The following is a 26,989-nucleotide window of genomic DNA, read 5'->3' as shown; positions in this document are numbered from 1 at the left end:
TTGCCATGCCATTTCCACCTGGCACCTCAGTTGGACCAGCGTTCGTGCTGGACGTGCAGACCGCGTGAGACGACGCTTCATCCAGTCCCAAACATGCTCAATGGGGGACAGATCCGGAGATCTTGCTGGCCAGGGTAGTTGACTTACACCTTCTAGAGCACGTTGGGTGGCACAGGATACATGCGGACGTGCATTGTCCTGTTGGAACAGCAAGTTCCCTTGCCGGTCTAGGAATGGTAGAACGATGGGTTCGATGATGGTTTGGATGTACCGTGCACTATTCAGTGTCCCCTCGACGATCACCAGTGGTGTACGGCAGTGTAGGAGATCGCTCCCCACACCATGATGCCGGGTGTTGGCCCTGTGTGCCTCGGTCGTATGCAGTCCTGATTGTGGCGCTCACCTGCACGGCGCCAAACACGCATACGACCATCATTGGCACCAAGGCAGAAGCGACTCTCATCGCTGAAGACGACACGTCTCCATTCGTCCCTTCATTCACGCCTGTCGCGACACCACTGGAGGCGAGCTGCACGATGTTGGGGCGTGAGCGGAAGACGGCCTAACGGTGTGCGGGACCGTAGCCCAGCTTCATGGAGACGGTTGCGAATGGTCCTCGCCGATACCCCAGGAGCAACAGTGTCCCTAATTTGCTGGGAAGTGGCGGTGCGGTCCCCTACGGCACTGCGTAGGATCCTACGGTCCTGGCGTGCATCCGTGCATCGCTGCGGTCCGGTCCCAGGTCGACGGGCACGTGCACCTTCCGCCGACCACTGGCGACAACATCGATGTACTGTGGAGACCTCACGCCCCACGTGTTGAGCAATTCGACGGTACATCCACCCGGCCTCCCGCATGCCCACTATACGCCCTTGCTCAAAGTCCGTCAACTGCACATACGGTTCACGTCCACGCTGTCGCGGCATGCTACCAGTGTTAAAGACTGCGATGGAGCTCCGTATGCCACGGCAAACTGGCTGACACTGACGGCGGCGGTGCACAAATGCTGCGCAGCTAGCGCCATTCGACGGCCAACACCGCGGTTCCTGGTGTGTCCGCTGTGCCGTGCGTGTGATCATTGCTTGTACAGCCCTCTCGCAGTGTCCGGAGCAAGTATGGTGGGTCTGACACACCGGTGTCAATGTGTTCTTTTTTCCATTTCCAGGAGTGTAGATTATCTGATTAGTTATTGACAGCTATCAGACACTTCAGTTCATCACAATTATAGACAGATATCAGATACTTCAATTCACCATAGGATTTACGTTCCCTTTTCAATGTCCACTGTTTAGCCTCCACTGGCTTCCTATCACTATCATGTGCACCCTCATATTTCGATTACGGTTTTGTTAAATTTCGACAGGCTCACCCATTCGGCAGTGGAGGGTCCAGGAAAAACAAAACTGCTTAAAAAAAAAGGTCCCGTGAGCCGTCTACTAGCTATGTTACAATCAGGTCTTTATGATATTTTCAAATAGAAGTTAGACATTGCATTTGTATTCTATGTTAACCAGGGGGCTAGAAACGACGGAGAGGCTCCGTCCCCACTGCAACCGCAGTGGTCCACAACCCCAAGACGACTACCGCAGTCCCCTTCACCCCTCCACCGCCCAACACCGAACCACTCTTTCAGGGTTATTGTGCGGTTCGGCCCCCTCTCCTCCCCCCTCCCCCCTCCCCCCCATGGAACGTTTTACACCAGACGAGTGTAACCCCCATGTTTGCATGGTAGAGTAATGGTGGTGTACACGTACGTGGAGAACTTGTTTGCACAGCAATCGCCAACCTAGTGTAGCTGAGGTGAAATAAGGGGAACCACCCCGCATTTCCGAGGCAGATGGAAAACTGCCCAAAAACCATCCACAGATTGGGCAGCTCATCAGACCTCGAAACAAGTCCACCGGGCGGACACGTGCCACGGACCAAGCACTCCTTCCCAATCTGGAAAGCCGTGCGTTAAACCGCGTGGCTAACCGGGTGGGCAGACATTGAATTACTGTTGAGGTTTTCAATATTTTTTTATTTTTTTTTTTTTTTTTACGTTGACGTTAACTAACATTTAGTTTGCACTATTTGGAAGTTACGCTTTTATAGAATATTACCAGGTAGTAAATATTTAAAGTCAATTCGTTGAACTAGTGTTCGACTATGTTGATATCTTATGAATCCTTAAATATTCCAACTTAAATCTCAATTAATTACATTATCACAGAATAATAAATACACTTTTTGCCATTTATGTCATATTAGTAGGGAAAAGGATATTCCTCTGGATTATGATTACACAGTTCATCATAAATCGTAAAAGAAAAGATCTTAAATATTTCAACAATACAGTTGCATTAAAATTTGTATTACTGTGAGTTAACAATGTCTTAATAACGGTACTCTTTAAAACTTTACTGCGTGTAGTGTATTATTGTGGGTATTTTATTTTTCATAACAGCTTTCTATTTAAATCTTAATGTGGTGGGATGACGAATGACTTGATTGAAGCGTTGGTTGAGGTGATGGAAAAAAAATGTCGTCGCAACGGAACGGCCGCCTGCGGTGACTGTCAGGTAGAGTTCTCGCCCCCCGTGTGCAAGTATTAGGCCAGAATGGGCCTGCTGTGGTTCACCGACGGCTACTGGCTGTGGCTTTCATCCTTCCCTCCTCGGACAGGAGCACTTGCATTTCTTTGGACCGCGGCCCGTTATGGATGGATGGCAGATCGCTGTAAGTAGTCATTAAAAAACCCGAATACATGTTGTAATAGCTGTATTTGTAGATGCTAATTTATCGCCCTGTAAGGTAAGTTGTTTTATTAGGCAGGTGGCGAGTCCTGTATCTTGCCGTTCTTCCATAATATTTCACAGAATGTAGAACGCGATTAATAGCCGTTGCGTGCGAAGTCTCTCCACAGGCGGTTCGGCAAACATTAGCTGGCTTCGCACGGTGCTGTGTAAACTTTTTCAACATTGGTTCACACGACGCTAGCGGCGGTTTGCGAGGAAATGATCATGCCAATGCAAGAACGTTGACTCAATGTTCCGACAACACACACGAAACATTGTCTTTAACAAGTCGAGAAGATTTTCAGTTCCCGGGCAGGTTCTGTCCTATCAATCACCTTATTTTCGGTTTTGGTGGCAGTAAAGCACAAAATTAAGATATCACTTTCTGTCTGGTTGCAGTTTATAGCCACTTCACACAGTTCGCAAGCAGTGATGTACGGGGAAATGTCACCAATTGTAGTATCTAGGAGAAAAATCGCCACACAAAACCTGACGTGGTATCACTGTTCACTAAATAGGATTATTCGACACACAGTCCGTTGTGACAACCATTGCTTTTTATGTATGTTCCTGTAGTTCAAACACTGTTCAGAGAAAAATACGATGACGCTCTATTTTAAAATTCTGAGTCAACGTATTCACTATGGACAAGTTTTATAGTCACAATATCTAAATATTCTTTGAAACACAGTTCAGTGCTGTGTACATTTATTTATACTCGCATCGGAGGTTCATATACTGAATTTCACAGTAATGGTCACTGATCAGAAGATCATGATTACTGTCCATAAAGAATTACAATGAAATTAGAAACATAAACTACTCAAAATTCAGTTAAATGTAATCATTTATATATTCACAGGAAAGAAAGCATAGCTTCCTTTCTCATTCAAATGACAGAACCGACTGCGGACCTTTGGTGCAGAGCCAGGTGGAAGTTCACTACACTCAGCTGGCGGCTACACGGGTAGCGCAGGCTGTGTGGCGTGGACTGGGCGGTTTTTTAGGTTAGAAGCCCTCGGGAAAGTACGGGGTGGGCTGCAATCTCAAAGGGTGCATGGCAAATACAGGACGTGCTTGGATCAAGGAACAGTCGGAATTGTAGTTGTAAATTGTTGTAGTTGTGCTGAGAAAGTTCCTGAGCATCAAGCGTTAATAGCAAGCACTGAAGATGAAATCGTTATAGGTACAGAAAGTTGGCTAAAGCCTGAAATAAGTTCTGCAGAAATTTTTACGAAGTCTCAGACGGTGTTCAGGAAAGATAGATTAGGCAGAATTGGTGGTGGAGTGTTTGTGTTTGTCAGTAGTGATTTATCTTTTAGTGAAGTCGAAGTAGATACTCCGTGCGAATTGGTATGGGTGGAGGTTATACTTAACAGCCGAACTAAGTTAATAATTGGCTCCTTCTACCGACCCCCAGACTCCGATGATATACTTGCTGAACAGTTCAGAGAAAATTTGAGTCTCGTAACAAATAAATACCCCACTCATACGGTTATAGTTGGTGGGGACTTCAACCTTCCCTCGATATGTTGGCAAAAATACTTGTTCAAAACCGGCGGTAGGCAGAAAACATCTTCCGAGATTGTCCTAAATGCTTTCTCCGAAAATTATTTCGAGTAGTTAGTCCACGAACCCACGCGAATTGTAAATGATTGCGTAAACACACTTGACCTCTTAGCCACAAACAATCCGGAGCTAATAGAGAGCATCATGACTGATACAGGGATTAGTGATCACAAGGTCGTTGTAGGTAGGCTCAATACCGTTTCTTCCAAATCCACCAGAAACAAACGCAAAATAATTTTAATTAAAAAAGCGGATAAAGTGTCACTAGAAGCCTTCCTAAGAGAGAATCTCCATTCCTTCCGGACTGACTATGAAAATGTAGACGAGATGTGGCTCAAATTCAAAGATATAGTAGCAAGAGCAATTGAGAGATTCATACCTCATAAATTGGTAAGAGATGGAACTGATCCCCCGTGGTACACAAAACAGGTCCGAACGCTGTTGCAGAGGCAACGGAAAAAGCATGCGAAGTTCAGAAGAACGTGAAATCCCGAAAATTGGCTAAAATTTAAAGACGCGCGAAATTTGGCACGGACTTCAATGCGAGATGCCTTTAATAGGTTCCACAACGAAACACTATCTCGAAGCGAGTTTGGATGGAAGTCATTAAAGCAAAGACGTTTTTCGTCGCGGCGATATCTATTTACGAAATTTCAGTCAGCAACTTTCCCTTCCGAATGCGAAAATATTTTGTTGAGCCCAACCTACATAGGTAGGAATGATCATCAAAATAAAATAAGAGAAATCAGAGCTTGAACAGAAAGGTTTAGGTGTTCGTTTTTCCCGCGCGCTGTTCGGGAGTGGAATGGTAGAGAGATAGTATGATTGTGGTTCGATGAACCCTCTGCCAAGCACTTAAATGTGAAATGCAGAGTAATCATGTAGATGTAGATACTCGTTGCTCGGCCAAGTAGAGAAAATCTCGCGATTTTACGTCCCACTTACGAAATTAAAATTGCAACGAAAATTAGTCAAAAAGCTATTACATATACGTCAGAAGGATGTATAATCTAATGGTTTAAGCACGGTAACACCTTTGATTCCCTAGAGACTGTCTACCCTAGTGTTTTATATACATACAATGCAAATAACACATTAGCACAAAAATCGAAATTATTTCATAAATAATTGGAAAAATGAAGTTTACTATTCATCAAGTGATTCAAAGTTTCAGTTTACTCATTGACTTTGTAAAGAAAGTTCAAAAGGTTTCTTTAACTGTATTTCTGACATGACTAGCTATTCATATCCATCAAAGCAATAAATAACGTTTGAAAATGTTCTCTTTGAAAAATTATCTTTGATTACTGAATGAAGTTATTTACTCAACTGATTCAAAAGGAAAAACTTATAATCTAAATAATGAAAGAAAGGATCCACATATGACTGTCAGGTACACAAATATACCATTTATTAGAATTTTCATCATTTCGGTGATAAAGTCCGTCATTTTGTACAGAGAAGTGTTTATTAAAACCATTATTTGGGGTTTGTTGAAAAGTTCACAGTATCTCTCCCCACTGGGGGTTTTTATATTTTTACAGAGATGGAGACACTGGCTGCGATAATGTTTAGCGTCTATTTTTAAGATACTAAATTCCTCAGCTTTTTCAATCCAGTTGGAAAATTCAGTGAGGTCTTGTGGGAGTCTTGAAAAAGCATCTGCAATCACTTTCAAATGATTCAAATGGCTCTGAGCACTATGGGACTTAACATCTGAGGTCATCAGTCCCCTAGAACTTAGAACTACTTAAACCTAACTAACCTAAGGACATCACACACATCCATTTCCGAGGCAGGATTCGAACCTGCGACCGTATCAGTCACGCGGTTCCAGACTGAAGTGCAATCACTTTGTTGTTGTCTTTAACATGCATTATTTCCTGACGATACTCTTGACCCCCCATGAACCATGGACCTTGCCGTTGGTGGGGAGGCTTGAGTGCCTCAACGATACAGATAGCCGTACCGTAGGTGCAACCACAACGGAGGGGTATCTGTTGAGAGGCCAGACAAACGTGTGGTTCCCGAAGAGGGGCAGCAGCCTTTTCAGTAGTTGCAGGGGCAACAGTCTGGATGATTGACTGATCTGGCCTTGTAACATTAACCAAAACGGCCTTGCTGTTGTGGTACTGCGAACGGCTGAAAGCAAGGGGAAACTACAGCCGTAATTTTTCCCGAGGGCATGCAGCTTTACTGTATGGTTAAATGATGATGGCGTCCTCTTGGGTAAAATATTCCGGAGGTAAAATAGTCCCCCATTCGGATCTCCGGGCGGGGACTACTCAAGAGGACGTCGTTATCGGAAGAAAGAAAACTGGCATTCTGCGGATCGGAGCGTGGAATGTCAGATCCCTTAATCGGGCAGGTAGGTTAGAAAATTTAAAAAGGGAAATGGATAGGTTAAAGTTAGATATAGTGGGAATTAGTGAAGTTCGGTGGCAGGAGGAACAAGACTCCTGGTCATGTGAATACAGGGTTATAAATACAAAATCAAATAGGGGTAATGCAGGAGTAGGTTTAATAATGAATAAAAAAATAGGAGTGCGGGTAAGCTACTAAAAACAGCATAGTGAGCGTATTATAATGGCCAAGATAGACACGAAGTCCATGCCTACTACAGTAGTACAAGTTTATATGCCAACTAGCTCTGCAGATGACGAAGAAATTGAAGAAATGTATGATGAAATAAAAGAAATTATTCAGGTAGTGAAGGGAGACGAAAATTTAATAGTCATGAGTGAGGTGACTGGAATTTGACAGTAGGAAAAGGAGAGAAGGAAACATAGTAGGTGAATATGGATTGGGGCTAAGAAATGAAAGAGGAAGCCGCCTGGTAGAATTTTGCACAGAGCGTAACTTAATCATAGCTAACACTTGGTTCAAGAATAATAAAAGAAGGTTGTATACATGGAAGAATCCTGGAGATACTAAAAGGTATCAGATAGATTATATAATGGTAAGACAGAGATTTAGGAACCAGGTTTTAAATTGTAAGACATTTCCAGGGGCAGATGTGGACTCCGACCACAATCTATTGGTTATGAACTGTAGATTAAAACTGAAGAAATTGCAAAAAGGTGGGAATTTAAGGAGATGGGACCTGGATAGACTGACTAAACCAGAGGTCGTACAGAGTTTCAGGGAGAGCATAAGGGAACAATTGACAAGAATGGGGGAAAGAAATACAGTAGAAGACGAATGGGTAGCTCTGAGGGATGAAATAGTGAAGGCAGTAGAAGATCAAATAGGTAAAAAGACGAGGGCTATTAGAAATCCTTGGGTAACAGCTAAATGTTGAATTTAATTGATGAAAGGAGAAAATATAAAAATGCAGTAAATGAAGCAGGCAAAAAGGAATACAAACGTCTCAAAAATGAGATCGACAGGAAGTGCAAAATGGTTACGCAGGCATGGCTAGAGGACAAACTTAAGGGTGTAGAGGCTTATCTCACTAGAGGTAAGACAGATACAGCCTACAGGAAAATTAAAGAGACCTTTGGAGAAAAGAGAGCCACTTGTATGAATAGCAAGAGCTCAGATGGAAACCCAGTTCTAAGCAAAGAGGGGAAAGCAGAAAGGTGGAAGGAATATATAGAGGGTCTATACAAGGGCGATGTACTTGAGGAAAATATTATGGACATGGAAGAGGATGTAGATGAAGATGAAATGGGATATATGATACTGCGTGAAGAGTTTGACAGAGCACTGAAAGACCTGAGTCGAAACAAGGCCCCGGGAGTAGACAAAATTCCATTAGAACTACTGACGGCCTTGGGAGAGCCAGTCCTGACAAAACTCTACCATCTGGTAAGCAAGATGTACAAGACAGGCGAAATACCCTCAGACTTCAAGAAGAATATTATAATTCCAATCCCAAAGAAAGCAGGTACTGACAGATGTGAAAATTACCGAAGTATCAGTTTAATAAGTCACGGCTGCAAAATACTAACTCGAACTCTTTACAGACGAATGGAAAAACTGGTAGAAGCCCACCTCGGGGAAGATCAGTTTGGATTCCGTAGAAATGTTGGAACACGTGAGGCAATACTGAACTTACGACTTATCTTAGAAGAAAGATTAAGGAATGGCAAGACTACGTTTCTAGCGTTTGTAGACTTAGAGAAAGCTTTTGACAGTGTTGACTGGAATACTCTCTTTCAAATTCTAAAGATGACAGGGGTAAAATACAGGGAGCGAAAGGCTATTTACAATTTGTACAGAAAACAGGTGGCAGTTATAAGAGTCGATGGGCATGAAAGGGAAGCAGTGGTTGGGAAGGGAGTGAGACAGGGTTGTAGCCTGTCCCCGATGTTATTCAATCTGCATATTGAGCAAGCAGTGAAGGAAACAAAAGAAAAATTTGGAGTAGGTATTAAAATCCATGGAGAAGAAATAAAAACTTTGAGGTTCGCCGATGACATTGTAATTCTGTCAGACACAGCAAAGAACTTGGAAGAGCAGTTGAACGGAATGGACAGTGTCTTGAAAGGAGGGTATAAGATGAACATCAACAAAAGCAAAACGAGGATAATGGAATGTAGTCGAATTAAGTCGAGTGATGCTGAGGGAATTAGATTAGGAAATGAGACACTTAAAGTAGTAAAGGAGTTTTGCTATTTGTATGGAGTGTAGCCATGTATGGAAGTGAAACATGGACAATAAATAGTTTGGACAAGAAGAGAATAGAACCTTTCGAAATGTGGTGCTACAGAAGAATGTTGAAGATTAGGTGGGTAGATCCCGTAACTAATGAGGAGGTATTGAATAGGATTGGGGAGAAGTTTGTGGCACAACTTGACTAGAAGAAGGGACCGGTTGGTAGGACATGTCCTGAGGCATCAAGGGATCACCAATTTAGTATTGAAGGGCAGCGTGGAGCGTAAAAATCGTAGAGGGAGACCAAGAGATGAATACGCTAAGCAGATTCAGAAGGATGTAGGTTGCAGTACGTACTGGGAGATGAAGAAGCTTGCACAGGATAGATTAGCATGGAGAGCTGCATCAAACCAGTTTCAGAACTGAAGACCACAACAACAACAACAACTCTTGTAAAACTAGGGCCCACTGTTCGAGTCGCATGTATAACAATGTACATGATAGCAGAAAGCTAAGAGCCTGATGGTCACAATATATTCGTATACGTTTGCCATCCACGTAATTGTGAAACTGCTTTAGGGCACATACAACAGCAAGATTCTCAAGTTCAGGTACCGGGCATTATTTACAGACGATATTCTTGTAAAACTAGTGCCCACTGTTCGAGTCGCGCGTGTAACAATTTACATGATAGCAGAAAGCTAAGGGCCTGATGGTCACAATATATTCGTATACGTTTCCCGTGCACTTAATAGTGAAACTTCTTTAAGGCCAAAACAACAGCAAGAGCCTTAAGTTCAGTTACCGTGTATGCCATTTCGCATGCTGACAAAGTTCTGCTCGCAAATCATTTTTATATCGGTCTTTTCATCGGTTTTAACGGTTTGGAACAGACACGCCCCTAAACTGCAAAGAGAAGCATCAGTTGCAATGCAAAAATCCTGAAGCATGTCCAGATGATACAATAACTTTGCATTTACAAGTGCCGTTTTTATTGTCGAATCCAGTTTGAGATTGATAATTCCAGATCCAAGAATTATTCTTCTGTAGAAGTGATAAAAGATTTTCTTCATTCAATAATTGATTGGGTACGAAACGTCAGAAAAACGAAGCAGCTCCGAGAAAAGACCTTAGCAGTTTTTTGGTTGTTGGTACAGCGAAGTGTTCAATAGCGTCCAATTTTCCAGGCTCAGGCATATGATTCCTTCGGGCAAGATAATGTGCCCGAGAAATTTTATCTCCGATCTCCAAAATTTGGATTTGGATAGGTTGGCAGTTATCCCCGCTTCGTTGAATTTGCGGAAAATTGCCGGCAGTATCTCAATGCGTTTATCCCACGTAGCAGTGGCTATTAACAAATCGTCTATGTACGCCATGACTGTGTTGAGAAGTGTTGGGCCCAGAACCTTGTCTAATGCTGCAATGAAAACTCCCTCACTGACGTTCAAGCCAAAGGGTAGTACCTGGAATGTAGTACCAAAAATGAATGCAGTGTCTTTTCTAGACTTTTCGCTTAATAGAATTTGCCAGTACGGTTATCGGAAATCAAGGCTCGAGAGGAAACGAGTGCCATAAAAACGTTGTAAAAGTTCCTCTAAATTTTCCGGTCTGGTTTGGACTGGTATGATAATTTTGTTTATGTTTCGTGCATCAAAGATCAAGGCTCGAGAGGAAACAAGTGCCATAAAAACGTTGTAAAAGTTCCTCTAAATTTTCCAGTCTGCTGTCGTGTTTATGTTTCGTGCATCAAGCACTAACCTTATCTCGCCCCCCAGTTTGGATACCGCTAAAAGGGGACTAGAATATGGGGAGTCCGATGGTTCGATTATTCCCCAGTCTAACATCTGATGTGTTTCCGTCTTTACAGCCTCCTTTTTACTCCACGGCACGGCATATGATGTCCTACAAAAAGTTTCGTGTGGGGTAACATCCATGTTATACACAAAATTCTTTATGATGCCTGGTTTATTAGCAAATATAGGTATATAATCTTCAATGAGATTTGCGAGTTCTTCCTTCTGTGTTTGGTTCAGATATGTCGACTCTGAGAATTGCTAAAATTGTTTCTGAATTGCTAGGTACTGCTGAACTGTTAACTTCTGAGTGCAGAAATTCTGATGTCTCGCAATCCTCAGAAATGTGGAGTATTCTTGGGTCGACCAATTTAACAATAACATTATGACAGTATCAAAACTAGGCAATTTTGCACGGGCAATATTGGTAATCTCTTTAAGCGGTTAATTTGGTCGAACAAGGTCTGATTTATGACACTTTAAGTGGCACCAGTATCAGTGATTGCTTCCACATTAACACCACTAATAGTGACCATAGTTGCAGCTTGTACTATGTATTCATCGTCATGTTTACAGACATCAATTTCTTCTAATAATTCATCCCTGATGTCGGCACCGTCGTTGTAACGTAGTCCTTTCAGGTTAATTGTTCGGTTACCTCCGCTTATAGATCAGGCCGTGTTCGGGAGGCCGTTCAGAACGGTCGGCTCTAGTTCGACTGTTGCTGTTGGCCGGATTGTTCTGCGACTTCGCATACTCGCCCCGTAGTAGAACGACTAATGTCAATAAGATTTTGACTGGTCGTGTTTGGAATGACGGGCACAGCTTGCATTATATTCGGCGTCTGGTTACCGAACCATAAAATCTGTTGCTGGTCTGACCATTGATTGCCGTTATTACTATTTGGATATTGGTTCTTGTTCCGTTCATTTGTGTTTGATTCGGAGGACCATTGTTGTTGCACCATTGATTTCCATTCTGCTCTTTCCATGGTGTCGTTTTATTGTGGTTAGCGTCATGGAAATTATTTCCATTTCTGAACTTGCGCTGACGGTTCATGCCATTTCCCGAGTTACTGTCGCCATAATTCCATTTATTGGCTACGTAACCGGTATTCGCATCATTCGAAACATGGTTCGGATTATTGTTGTAACCAGACACATTCATTTCGTCGTATTGACATTTCCTGTGCTGATTACGTTTACTCTGTTCATTACTACTCAGATTATCAACACTGTGACAACTGTTGCAGCTATTCATGAATGCTTGGTAGGACTTTGTGTCTTCTTGGATTAGGTCTAAGGAGTCGTTCACCGAAAGGAAATGCTCCAGATCTTCATCTGGTGCATTTCTCCCTAAAGTTGATCGGTAATTTTGTCTTTAACATGCGTAGTAATTCTTTGTGTGGGCAAGACCACCGTATTGTAGGTGGTTTTGGCAGAACGTATTTCTTCCCGTACGCGCTGTACAGCGTTGTCAACGGCAACATTAATTTTTGCATCAAGTTCCGTCTCTTTAGTAGTTATCCAATTGGATATTCCAATATTTATTTGCCTTTTGTGAGATTCTAGGTGTTCGTCTAAAATCTTTTGGTTATTTATTTTGAGATTTGTAATGGCAGATGTTAAGTCTTCCACATTCGACTTTATTGCGGAATGCGAAGTTTGTAGATTTTCAAAATCACTGTCCAGTATATTAACTTGACTCAAAATTGGTGCATAAGCTTGCTTCATATTCAGAAACTCGGACCTGATGTTTCCTAGTTCGGTTTTTATTTCATTTTATAATTCTTTCTCTCTCTGGTCCTGTTTCTTTTAGCATAAAGCTTCCCTTTCTTTCTCTCGCTCATCGTGTTCGCGACCGTGTGATTCCAACTTTTTCAGGAAAGCAGAAACCAGGTCAAGCGCAATACTGTCTTCCGTCGTTTCATTAGATTGATCCGTATGCGCTGCAGTTTCATTAATCGCAGTGGTTGAACGACCGGTTTCGTTATTTGTGTGATCTCCGAATTCATGGCGGACATGTTCAAGTCCGGGGTTTGATTTTCTAACACATTTGCAGTAAAATCTATGAGTGATTCATTTAGATTTACCGCTTCATTTTCGAAATCTGGTGGTGAAGCCATGGTTTCAATTGGTAAATTCTCTTTTTTACTGACTTTGACCATAATATGAAATTTTGAAAGGTTAATATTTAACAGTTACATACGTATATAAATAACAGTAAATACTATTAATACAATAAATAATTTTCCTGACTACGATGCTCTTTTATCATTGAGCGACCAAATCGGCCATTTTATGTTCTCTACCTTCACATGCAAAACAATCTTACGTCGATTTTTGCAAAATTGGATTTTTCTTAACACACCTTTCCGAAATCACTGAGCCGAACTATAACTAACTACGGTTTCACTTTCTGTAGAAAATCAAAGGAAAAGAATGCTATAGAAGAAAATGATGATCTTGACAGAACAAAAATTCATTTGAATGAGTTTTTACCTTAAAGATGTACAATTTGTCGTAAACATTATGGTTGACTATTTCCACGTCGTGGTACAATGAAATAGAAACACACATTTTGCATTAGTAATTGCAATTCAGATTTTTACATACATTTATTCTTACGTTGTGGCCCCACGTTGGACGCCAAATATACTAAAGCATTAACTACGGTATTTTATAGATGTGGGTGGATATGATTATGGAATTATGGAAATTTATGCTTCGGCTAGCGTAAATGGTAATGGATGTAAAATAAACTTAAGTATCCAGAATGAGATTTTCACTCTGCAGCGGAGTGTGCGCTGATATGAAACTTCCTGGCAGATTAAAACTGTGTGCCCGACCGAGGCTCGAACTCAGGACCTTTGCCTTTCGCGGGCAAGTGCTCTACCATCCTTTTTTTTATTTTTTTTATTTTTTTATTTTTAAAATCTCATTTTGTTCGTGTTTGTTTGTTGCATCTGCTCGGGGCGGACGTCGTAAGACATCAGTTTAAGTTCGTTGTTGATCGATTAACTCAGTTTTTTTATTACAGAGGGCAGTTAACCCTCTGACCGAACACGCTGAGCTACCGTGCCGGCATAAAATGGTTCAAATGGCTCTGAGCACTATGGGACTTAACATCTATGGTCATCAGTCCCCTAGAACTTAGAACTACTTAAACCTAACCAACCTAAGGACATCACACAACACCCAGCCATCACGAGGCAGAGAAAATCCCTGACCCCGCCAGGAATCGAACCCGGGCGTGGGAAGCGATAACGCTACCGTACGACCACGAGATGCAGGCTAGCATCTGAGCTACCGAAGCACGACTCACGCCCGGTACTCACAGCTTTACTTCTGCCAGTATCTCGTCTCCTGCCTTCCAAACTTTACAGAAGCAAGCTTATGCACCAATTTTGAGCCAAGTTAATATACTGGACAGTGATTTTGAAAATCTACAAACTTCGTATTCGCAGGAGAGCTTCTGTAAAGTTTGGGAGGTAGGAGATGAGATACTGGCAGAAGTACAGCTGTGAGTACTGGGCGTGAGTCGTGCTTCGGTAGCTCAGATGGTAGAGCACTTGCCCGCGAAAGGCAAAGGTCCCGAGTTCGAGTCTTGGTCGGGCACACAGTTTTAATCTACCAGGGAGTTTCAAACTTAAGTATATTCATATATTTGTAATAATTCAGCAATTGAAAAAAAATATTTCAAACTAATTATGTCTCAAAATAGCAGATTGACGAAATCTCAAGTTCTTATCGTAATTCGTACAAATTAGCATTTTGTGATTATTAAGCAGAATTTCTTCAACTTAATGTATCCCAATTATTCTTGATTTTTTTATTTTTAAATATGAGCATGAGACTGGTTATTTTTATTACTTAAATATCACACACAACTATTGGTACATGGAGTAATTAGAGGTATCACTTATTATCATTAACTAAAAGTAAATGAATGAAGTATTTCACATGCCACTTTTTAGTTTTTAGAACAAAAATTATTTTTATCAGAAAATGCACACAATACAATCGAATGCATAAGACGATCACTTCACTTCTTAGTTTATTCTGCTCTTTTTTACCTTTTATTGCTTGAAGTGAAGACAAGTAGACCTGTAGCATGCTGAAAAGCGTTTAATTTGTGTTTTTGTAATCTCAAGGAAATTTCTAACTAGCTTCTCGCCTCGCGGGAGCTTCAGAATGATTTAATTTAATCTCGTGAGCATCACGTTGCCATCGTAAGAAAAAATGTAGTATAAAAAAATCTATAATATTCATAAATGGTGATTGCTACTGCGAAATGAAAGTAGAAATGTTAAATTAAACAATTATTATTTAACAAAAAAGTTTTTTTTGCTGAAATCTAACATTTTGTGAATAATTGTCTCTGTTTTGAACATAACAAAGAATTGTACCGTATTTCGATGAAATACTTGGAAATTACAATAACCTTAGCGCAACACTGGAGCGAAAGAATAAAGTATTCATAATAAGATCATATCAGTAGTCACAATTGGCGACAATAATGGAATGATTAAATAAATTCCTAACAGGAATACAAGTTTAGTTCATTGGAACAAAATGGAAGAAAATAGGAGCCTGTTAGATGCTGTCGGAAAGGCGCGCGATTAAAAAAAAAAGAAGAGCAAGAAAAGACGGGCACTCTTTCTTATATAGAACAAAACACAGATAATAATGATACGCGGCTCACATTATTTAAGTGCTGGTTCTTGTGTAATGTACTTTCTTACACCACGCATGTTTTTTTAAGACCAGTTGTTTTTTTATTTGCGATATTGGCTAACATATTCAAGTGTACACGCAGTCTCTCAATGTCTAGGTCAGTTTTAAAAAACTCGGTTGATTTTTCCAAATTTGTTTCACTTCTGTTTACTAAAAGCAAGCACTCTTGTACAACTGCAATGACCTGTGTGAGCCCAGTTGAAGCAAAGCGCACAGTAATGCAAGATTGCACCGTTTCACAAACTTCAATGTAATTAGCTTTGTAGTGTTCCTTTGGGGTTTTGAAAGTGGTCGGTGAGCCGACTTCGCTGTTTTCATACTTCTTTGGTATACTTCGATTCCGAGGAAGCGAAAGATCATCAACTTGTGAAGGTTTTTGTTTTAAACACAATTCCCAAAAGTGTTCAAAACTATCACGCCTTCCATTTAATATACAAATCAAGCCCTCATATATTTTTTTCCAGGTCAGCAACACTTAGATTAGGGCACTGAATTTTTTCACTGACACCCTCTACTAGGCTCATGGCATGACAATAAAGACGTAAAAAGAAATAAGTCATGAATTGTAACATTGACTCGAGGTAGCCTGCACATTTGTAACATGCCTCTGTTTTTTCCTAAAACTCTAGAAGTTCTTCAAAGTTTTCCAATATTCTTAAGATAAGAGTACTAGAAGCTCGCATAGTCCATCAATTCAGGCAAAGGGGTCGAAGACCAGCTTGGTCGTTGGCACTCTCAGAGCGTATGCCTCTGAAAAGTCCCATCCTTTTTGTTGGATTCCCTTACTGTATTTTTATTAAGTCCTTGGCTAAGACAATAATATCCCTCATAGACGTAAGACGGCAGAGACTGTCTACAACTGCCAAGTCTAAACTGTGAGCAGTGCAGTGCAGTGCACATAACATGCTTTTGGTTGTATATCCAAAACTAACTTTTTTAGTCCTTTGAACTTACCTCATATTCGAGTCACCATCATAGCACTGTACTCTTAAGTTATCCATTGACAAATCAAGATGAGCAAAAAATTTTTGAAACACTAAACAGAGTTTGTGATTCAGTGTTGGGGGTCTCGTACAAGCCAATAAAATCTTCGTTGATGATTAAGGAATCATTGATAGTATGAATACAAAATGACACTTGTTCTTGAATCGAAGAATCACTTGTTGCATCATTCATAATAGAAAAACGTTCAGTCTTCTTGATTGAAGCCAATACCTTTCTCAACACAGACTTTCCTAGTAGATCAATCATCTCGTTTTGAATATTGTGAGATGTCCACCTATACTCCAAACGCCCTAACCAATCTTTAAACTCAGGTATGTCATTCTTTCGGAGTTCCGACAACTGAAAACAATTTGAGTTTACATCTTCGTGCCCTCTAACTGCTAATCCTTGTCGGCACAGAAATTGCACGCTAGTAAAAATTGTCTCAAGAACTAAACTGCCTTTCTTCATATCACTATCTAACTGTTCTTTCAATTGGGAGGCCACATTTCGGTTAGTGATAGAATTTAGTTTCCTAACGCCTTCTTTATGCACATATATATGTATATTATTATTATTATTATTATTATTATTTTTTTTTTTTTTTTTTTTTTTTTTTTTTTTTTTTTTTTTTTTTTGAGGAAAATTGTAATAGATTTTTAGCATTTGCCTCTTTGCAGGTTTTGCAGTAAACTTTTTCGATCGACGCTTCATATTCTAGCGATGTATATTTGATCAACCAAGACTTCTGAAATGATCTTCCCTTACCGGATTGTCCAGGTTTCAGCCGTGAACGGTTCTCGCCTGAAGTCGACGAAGCAATTGATGACACAATAATTATTAGAGGTTGCCTTGCAGTATAATCAACTTCCAAGCGCGCCTTTTTGGTAACAAACTTATCCATTGCAAATTTAATTCACAATACACTAAGAGACTAAAGTAAATGAATAAAATTTAGTCATATAAAATAGTCCACTAGGGATGAAAGTCAGAACACTAAACACGTCTGCAGCATTCACTGAACGAAACTATCCACGCTGAATGACTGTTGACAGCAGGGTGGACTTTCTACAGCCGCGGTATTGTAATGTCTCGAAGCATCAAGGCGACGCGACACGGTGGGTTCCAGGCGCTTCTGCTCCAGTGTTTTTGATGTCGCCGCGGCCACAGTGCTGTCTCGCCGGCACCAAACTTTACCCAAAGGTTCGCGCACCGGGCAAATTCTAAGTGTGCACTATCATTATTCACACCACCCATTTTCAGTTAACCTGCCTACTGCTGTAATAATTATTTGTCTTAACTTATTACTGAATGTATTTTAAAAGGTAAATCTCATCAAACAAGGAAAATAAAAAATTCCAACATAATTTTGTGATTTTACAAAGCATGATATAACTAATAATTTTCTTAAATTATTTGGGGAGGGGGGGGGGGGCTCTGCCAACCCAAACGAATTTTTGAGGGGGTTTGGACCCCCTCAGGCCCCATGGAGTCGACACCTGTGCTGACTGGTTGTGGAAATTCTTATTATTCTTATTACTGACAGCTGCACTGGACTCCTTTCTCACGTAGATGGTTAAAATTATCAGCTACAGCAAATTTCTTATCAGTGGAAGGATTAATGTTTTTGAAGATGACAGAAGTGGCCATCCATCTGTAGTCAGCAACAAATTGGAACATAAAACTGACGGAACACTTTGTGAAAATTGCATGTCACAATATCTGAACTGTTGGAAAACTTCCACAGATTTCTTGGTGTTTTGCAGGAATTCATGACTAAACTATTTGGGTACAGCAAGTTCTGTGCTCTTTGGGTTTCCAAACACCCTCTTGTAAAGACAAAACTCAAAAGGACGACTGCTTCTCTAGACTTTCTTTTTCGTTACTCTGTGGAGGAAGAAAGCCTATTTAATGCAACCATTACCGGTGATGAGACACTGTCTTCCTACGTTAACACAGAGAAAAAGTAGCAGTCAATGGTAAGGGCCCACACCACCTCACCCAAAAGTAAAGCACACCAAACTATCAGCCACAAAAACTGTATATGTCTATTGTTTTTCTTTTTCCAGTGGCGTGGTTGGAGGTTGGGGGGGGATGGTAGATGGGGGGTTAAAGAAATCTTATTTGAGGATTTTGTGAAGTGTAGAAAGTCAAACAAAACTGAAGCCTACTGTGAGACATCAAGAAAACTAAGAAGAGCTATTCAGAATAAGTGACACAGTCTCTTATCTATAACTCATGTTTTTGTGCTATACTCAGTGCCACATTATTCAGCAAACATGAAAAGTTGTTCAGTCAGTTAAAATGGGACTTATTTTAACAATCCCCCTACAGCCTATATGGGCTCCAAGTGACTTCCATCTCAGTATGCACATGAAAAATTGGCTTGGCTCCCAACATTCTGATTCCAGTGCAGAACTTCAACATGTTGTCATGAGGTTGCTGCTGTTTCTGACACCAAAATGTTATGCAAAGAGAATCTGTCAACTCATTAAGAGGTATAATAAATGCTTAACTCTGAATAATGATTATGCAGAGACGTAATGCAAAGGTGTAGGCAAAGATTTTTATAATAAATTTGCTTTAATTATTCCAGTACTTTATTTATAGCATTGCTGAGGTTACATTACATATGGCTGCCATAGTATGTTTTATGGATGGTAATGTGTGAGTGTGCGAATGGAAAGGAAAGTGGTTGTGCCAAGAAGTTCAAGAACTCTCAAATTGTATCCTCAAAAAAGTTAGATTAATGAGATAATAATCAAATTTTTTTATTACTATTATGTCTTACAGACTTATTTTGGTTTGAGAAGCAAACATAGAATGTGCTTTCAATCATTACCAGCCATAGACTGGCGATTTTTTTTTTAATCTGTTACATCTTACAGTAAACACAAGGTGTTTCGACTGCTGGCCCAGTTGAGGAGCAGGCTGAGTAAAAAATAAAGCTTTGGGCTATTCATGGTATTCTGATGAATAATATACACTGACTGACAAAAAAAGTGAAGCAACCAGAAGACATAGTCAGAGGGCAATGCAGCTTTATACATGTACACTCTGCTGGAGGGTACATAAATGACTAGAAATGCAATTACTGTGACAGGTAACACAGCCACCAAAGTGCACTAGTGTCATTCATGTTTAGCATTATCGTCAGATCAGTAATATACATAAAGCATGAGAACATAGTCACATGTTGAGTGATGACTGTGAAGGACAAGGAGATGCCACATACTTGTGTGAGACAGCATTATCAAGCATTTGACAGTTTGAAATGTGCCTAACAGAGTTTATTTGGCCGACTGGTCCGGTCATGCAATATCCATATTGGTGGGACATTCAGACGTTACAGTAAACTGATGTTGGGCTGCATAGGACAGGAGGGCAGGTACAATCATTGTCAAGATTCTGGTTGAGTACGCCTACCACCACAAGGGAGCATCATCAGATTGTTCACCAATAATATTGTCAACATTGTCACGTTTTTGCATGATGCTCAGTCCCACATGCCCAGCAAATGCAAAAGTTGTCGAATCAGTTAAAATGGGACTTATTTTAACAGTCTTCCTACTGTTCACATGAGCTCCGACTGACTTCCATATTACTGTGCACGTGAAAAACTGGCTTGGCTCCCAACACTTTCAACATGCTGTCATGAGCTTCCTGTCATTTCTGATACCAAAATTTTATTCAGAGAGAATTTGTCAACTCAGTAATAGATATAATAAAGGTTTAACTCAGAATAATAACATATGACACTTCACATTTGTGCTGGCCATTTGAGTACAAGTAACAGGCTCCATGCAACATTTTGTGTCATCACATACCACAGTTCGGACACTAGCAGCAGCTGCACTGGGCAATTACTGTCACATCCATAGACTGCCATTATTAGCACAAACCAAATGGCTTGTTTGGGGTGGTATCATAATCCAGGAGCATGGACCGCTGATGAGTGGTATCACATTGTGTCCAGCAATGAATTGCAGTTCTGCAGTATCCTAGATGACCATCATCAGTGAGCATGGTGGTGATCTGGGGAGAAGTCCCATTCTTCCAATGTTTTGGAGAGGCGTGGCAGTGTTACTGCTGGCATCATAATGTGGGGCGTCACCGGGTATGACAAACGATTTTATATTCCGGGCAACCACAGCTGTTGAAAGGTGTGATGTTAGGAAGAACTCTGCTCACAGCTGGTAAAATTGTTGTTTATTAGAACATGACCAGTTATGTGGCTTTAAGCTGCATCATCAAGTGATCAATGTTAAAAGATCATAGACATACCCATCGCACCGAGTCAAAATTAATTAATTATTCAATTATTCAGAGAATATCATCAATACTATGGGGAGCAAAAGAAGTGCCCCATTCTTTAAAATTTGCCTGCATCAGTATGACACAGGTCGGTAGCTCAGTGTAGGGCAAGGCAAAAGTGTCCCTCACAAACAACAGAGAGACTGACTGTGTGATGCTGAGGTACTCCTGTCAGCAGCAAGCTCTCCAAATCTGCCCATGAAAGGTTTGGGGCCAGCTTTGATGTCAACTCCATCCTGGAGCCAGTATCCAAAATATCAACGATCAGTCACAACAGTTGTGAATTGCTTCCCTCAGGAGAAGACAACAGCTTTACGACACCCTTCCCCACCAAATCAGGACACTCATCCAGGCCAAAGGGGTTGCAATGTCAAACTTATATTCTCTGTAAACTTGACTTGATTTTGTAACCACTGAAATAACATCACATATCCTCCCAAACTATGAAATTTTATTCCATTCTCTTCTCCCCTTCTGTTTTGTTAGGCAGTGTATGTGCGAGCTGGCTGGTAATCACCACTGTACATTGTACAGGGTGGTGGTGGTGGGAGGGGGGGGGGGTGGCAATCATTAATTTATTTGTCCATATTAATACCAACATAAAAATGTGTATCAGGATAGTGGTTAGAACTGATATGAAAGTCCTGGCACGTGCTCTAGAATCAGACCCACAAAGTGTCATGGGCCCAAATGAGGAATAAGCAAACAAATTGATAGAAACCGAAAGATCATCATGGTTCTTATAGTATTTCATGAATGTCCCCTGAAATAACCTGCAAGGTTGTAGTGAAATTAACAGATTTATTCTTGATATCGTAATACAAAGCATTCTTCGTAAAGAACAGTGTGTACTATCAACAATACTACGAAAAGGACGGATTGTTATTCTCCGTAAATATGATGCATTGAGTTGCAGACAGGCACAACAAAAAACCTGTTGCACACTGAGCTTTCAGCCAAAGCCTTCTTCTGAAAAGAAGAGAAAACATATTCACACAAGCAAGCACAGTTCGCGCAGATGTGGCCACTTTCTCCCGCCTCAGAAGCCAGAGTGCAATGGTCTACTGTCAAGCTGAAGCAGCAGTCTGGAGTGGGGTGAAGAAGGGGAAGGATAGCAGGATACATGATGGGAGGGGGTGGGGGGGGGGAGGAACCAGCACTTCCTGACAAGAGTGTGCAGGGACAAGACGGTGGCTGCCTGGCATGGCATCGGGAGGCTGTGGAGGAGAATGGAATGGGAGCATGGAGATAGGGGTAAGGTGGGGGGGAGTGATCAGAATAGGAGAGCAGAAAAGAAGTGAAAAGCTGGTGGCGTTTGCAGAGAGCAGAGCACAATAAGGGGGGGAACATGAATTTGGAGGAGGTGATAGACCAGAGATGGCAGAAACTGTTGGCTGGAGGATGTGGGGGCAGTAGGTTACCTTAGGTTGAAGCCGGGATTATTTTGGGAGCAGAGAATGTGTTGTAAGTATAAATCCCATCCACAAAGTTCGGAAAAAGCTGGTGGTGGAGGGGAGGATCCAGATGTTACAGGTTCTGGAGCAGCCACTGAAATGAAGCACATTATGTTCAGCTTCATGTTGTGCCACAGGTGGTTCACTTTGCTCTTGGCCACAGTTTGGTAGTGAACATTCACCCTGGTAGACACGTAATTGATAGTCATACCAATATAAAAAGCTGTGCAACAATTGCAGCAGAGCTGGTATATGACATCGCTGCTTTCACATGTGGTTGGGCCTCTGATAAGAGTAGAAAGCACTGGGTAAGTGGATTGGGCAGGTCTTGCACCTGCGTCTTACACAGGGATATGATCCCTGTGGCAAGAAGTTGGGATTGGGAGTGGCATATGGATGAACTAGGGTGTTGAAGGTTCATTGGGCAGTCGAACATCACTTTAGGAAGGGTGGGAAGGATCTTGGGTAGGATGTCCCTAAGTTCAGAGCATGATGACAGATAATCACAGACCTGACAAAGGATGTGGTTCAGTTGTTCTAACCTGGGTTGGTGTAGGGTGACGAAGGGGGGAGCACACTTGTAGCTTGTTGTTGGGGATGGTGGGAGGATTGGGTGTTTTTGGGGGTATGGAATGGGAAACCTGTTTGCAGACTAGATCTGGGGGTAGTGACTGGCTCTGAAGGCTGTTGTGAGACCCTCAGCTTTGGGCAAGAGAATTCTTTTCACTGCAGATCTACTGCCCCCTGCTGGCCAGGCTGCACAGAGGGATTTTTTGGTTTGGGAGGGATGACAGCTGTTGAAATGCAGGTACTGTTGGTGGTTGATGGATTTAATGTGGACAGTGGTGTGGATGGAGCCATCAGAGAGGGGGTGGTCAATGTCCAGGAAGGTGGCATGCTGGGTTGGGGTGGACCAGGTGAAGCGGGTGGGAGAGGTGATGAGGTTGTGAAGAAATGAGAGTTGGGTGTCTTGGCCCTGAGCCCGGATCAAGACAATATCATCAATGAACTTAAATCAGATCAAGTGTTTGGGGTTTTGGAAGGCTCAGAAGGTTTCCTCTAGATTGCCCATAATAGGTTGGCATAGGAGGATGCTATGCAGGTGCCCTTAGTTGTGCTGTGGATTTGTTTGTAAACCTCCCCTTCAAAGAAGAAACTGTAGTGTATTAGGATAAAGTTAGTAATGTGTATGAGGTGTATGTGTGTAGTATAAACTGCGTGTTATTTACTTCCTTTTTGCTATCTGTAGATCTCCTGAACAGGAATTTGTTCCATGGTATCCATTTTTTTAAATTAAGATTTTGGTCACATTAATTACAATATAAAGTCAAAGTGAATCTTCCATGCTTGTCATAACAAATCAACAGAAAATTAGGTCATGTGAAGCACCACCACTGCTGTGTTTCGAGACTGCAGTTCTAACTCTTACAATATGGTGTGATCCTTTGGAGTTTAACTATTTAGCTCAGTACCTTCAAGCAAAATTCCCATCCCAAGCAATGTGTTTCAAAAACAAAATTCTACTTTCTTGTGTCAAAATCCAAAGCTTTAGAATCCATTCCTGTCACTTTGCATGTTAATCAGACTTACTCTGAAATGTTTTTCGATTTCATACACTTCAAATAACAGTCATTGGTTTACATCAGGTTCACATGTGCTATCTTTTTGCCAAACTGCCATCTCATCTCAGTGTAGTGAAGCAATACATTCTAAACTTTTGTAACTGAAAACTTTGAGAGTTATATGTAAATTAATAGTGATAATATGGAAATGAGGATTTATTAAGCTACCTGCAGCAGACAAATATGACAACACACAAGGAAATAAGCAGTTGTGGCCGGGACTAACAAGTAATTCCTAACATAACTCCAACACGAGTGAGTATAGGCTTCCATGGCCATTGCAGTATTCAATAACACTTTGCCATATACATGACCACATTGCCATGTTCTTGTACGGATCATTTCAGGCAATGGTGCAAATGTTCTACATCATCAGGATGGTAAGTTTACTAAAAAGTACACCACCCTGAAGAAGGCTATTTACAATGCTGTCAATCAGAATTTATTTATTTATTTATTTATTTATTGGAACAGCTAATAGGTTATGAATTTAATGGAGGAAAGGAGGCAGGGGTGAAATTGATATCATGAAAGAATCAGAGGCAATATTAGGCTAACAGCTGATTAACTGTGACAGATTCAAAGGAACAAAGTTTGAATCAAATCACTGCCAGTCAACCATTTTGTGATACTGCTATACCTTAAGCAACTATCTTCTACAGTCAATAAAATCAAATTAAAAAGCATTTTGTGCATTTTCACTTAATGTAAATTCATATAACTCATGAATCTATCCGTCTTCTGTACACCATATAACTGGACTCAATACTGAGTCCAGTTAATAGTAAATACTCAATATTGAGTGACGACAAGTAAGTCATCCTTGTATCACATAGAAAATTATGTAGGGAGAACGTACAAACCATTCTTAAAACTTTTATTTCACAGTAAGATATTACTTACATGAGATTATGACATGATCAACAATATTATGTACATCATTTAAAATGACATTTCATCATTTTACCAAATTTGTAAATGCATCTGTATGTAGCTTTCCCCTCACTTGTTTTTCCCAAGCTCCGCGGCACGTTTTGTAGCAGCTTCAACAGCCTCCATTAAGGTGCTCCTGTAAACAGAACGTGTGTTAAAAATGTTTTCTCAGTACAACAAACCATTAAGTCACACAGTGAAGCTAAGAATGAATATTCCCAAAAAACAGTTTTTAGTGAACACACACAACATGAAGGCAAGAGATACTCTATGCACAGAACTGTTCTCATTATGATACCTGTCCAACAAATGTGGCAACAAGTGATTATAATATTTTTAAAGGGGAAAAAAATCTTTAATATCATGGTAATATTTTAGCATAGTGGGAGATTTAGTTTCTCTTGGCATGTAAAATATTTTAAACAACTTATAAGAATGCAGCCAGTTAATGTCTTTGTCAACTGCCAATATTTTGAAAGACGAACACACCGTCATTTGCAAGGCCCAAATCCAACAAGAGAGTGCTGTGCAAGGATATTTAAACCCTCGGTAGGAGGCTAGCTGGCCAGAAATCATAATATAGCATATGCCGAAAGACAACAAGCACGCCATAAACCAAGTGCCACCACACACCCAAAAATTGTCCATATCGGAAGTTAAGGATGACCCTGACCAAGGCAACATTCTGCAATAACAAATTTGCTCAGACATTTTAAGTGTGTGTAACTCTTGCACTCTGTACACAGGTCTTCTCCAGTCCTGATGGCTTTGGCCAAAGTATGACATGCTGCAACTGCTTGGGATATGGCAAACCAAGGTCATCCTTTACAGACCCTGAAATGACCCCAATTTTAGATAGTTAAAAATGCACTTTACATCATTTTTCTGCAGAATACAACTGCTCTTGATGGAAATTCTATTGAAGTAGGACAAAACGGCAGCAGACTTACATAACATCTCATTATTTTCGTGTCACCCAATAGAGCACTGTGTGTGTGTGTGTGTGTGTGTGTGTGTGTGTCTTACACTATAAACATTTTTGCAGCATGCGGACTTTCAATGTGTGAGATTATTTAGGCCCTGTGAAACTTGAAGACACAAAGTAGTACGAGTTAGCTTCCTATAGATGGCATACCTTAATATACCATCAAATTTCCTTCTGATCAACATGTCAAGGAAAGGCAGGTGGCCATGAGTCTGATATTTTAGTTTGTTCTGATGCGGTCTCTCTCTTCACTCACTAAAAGTAACCTATTTCAACATGAATTGCCTACCACTTACTTTTAATCAATGACCAGTTTTATGAGCTGAAACATGGAGTTTCAGTGGGGAGCACATTGTCACCTACTATCAACTAACATTGTTACGGAAGACTTTGAGGAATATGCCCTGGAGTCATTGCCATGAAACATGCATGCTTGTGTAACTACATAGATGAAACTTTTGTGGTTTGCTTCATGGCAGTGAGATTGAGAACAGTTTTTTAGAACACTTGAATTCAATCCAGCCAAATGTTTGTTTCACTATGGAGGTGAAAAAGGGCAGCCGATTTCCATTCCATGGTGCGTTATCGGGAGAAAGGTTGATGGTACATTTTGACATGCTGTTTATAGAAAGCCAAATCTTATTTGTATCTTTTAGGTGACAGTTGCCACCATCTGGCTCGGCATGACAGGGACTTCATACCTCGTTTCATCTCAGGACCTGAAAGTTTGTCAGATGAGTCAGTCCATCTTGCCATCACTTTTCTCCAGAATGAAAACAGTGAAAGACGCATGTTGCGTGAATCACAAGGAGGCACAAGTCTATGGTCTCTTTGGCTTATGCAAGTAGCATGTTCAACAGGATTGGTCATATTTTGTGGAAACTCCCTCTGAAAAGCATTTTTTGAACACCATCTTAGCTTATGGCCCTTTTAGAGTCTGTAAAGGTGGGTGTCTACCTTATTTCATGTAGTTGTGGTACATAATACATTCATCAGTTCATCATGTATAGAGCATGAGCATCACACACACTTACAAAAGCCTAACAATTCTGCTGTTAAAGAACACTGAATGGGTAGCAATCATTCTTTGGAATGCGACAGCGATTCTGGTGTGCATTTCCAACTATCAAGCAGGCAGTTGAGACTGGAGCGTTTGCTTAAATTCTGTTTGGAATCCTGCTCACTCCTTGGTCCCCCCCAGGGGGTCCACAACTCTTTTGTGG

General features: G+C 41.0%; 1 protein-coding gene across 2 annotated transcripts in view; it reads right to left on the bottom strand.

The window, feature by feature from the left end:
• Window positions 1-24,704: 24,704 nt before the first annotated feature.
• The window catches only part of LOC124788097 (pyrroline-5-carboxylate reductase-like), a 78,334-nt gene continuing 76,049 nt past the window's right edge, over window positions 24,705-26,989 (bottom strand). For both annotated transcript variants that reach the window (XM_047255213.1, XM_047255221.1), the window contains one exon: window positions 24,705-24,917. In XM_047255213.1, coding sequence (XP_047111169.1) covers window positions 24,851-24,917 — 67 coding nt within the window. In that variant the 3' untranslated portion in view covers window positions 24,705-24,850. The remainder of the gene's footprint in view (window positions 24,918-26,989) is intronic.

The sequence above is a fragment of the Schistocerca piceifrons genome, chromosome 1 (genome assembly GCF_021461385.2).
Source record: "Schistocerca piceifrons isolate TAMUIC-IGC-003096 chromosome 1, iqSchPice1.1, whole genome shotgun sequence".
Classification (NCBI taxonomy): domain Eukaryota; kingdom Metazoa; phylum Arthropoda; class Insecta; order Orthoptera; family Acrididae; genus Schistocerca; species Schistocerca piceifrons.
Note: the sequence above shows the minus strand (reverse complement) of the source record. Positions and strands in the feature narration are given on the sequence as shown.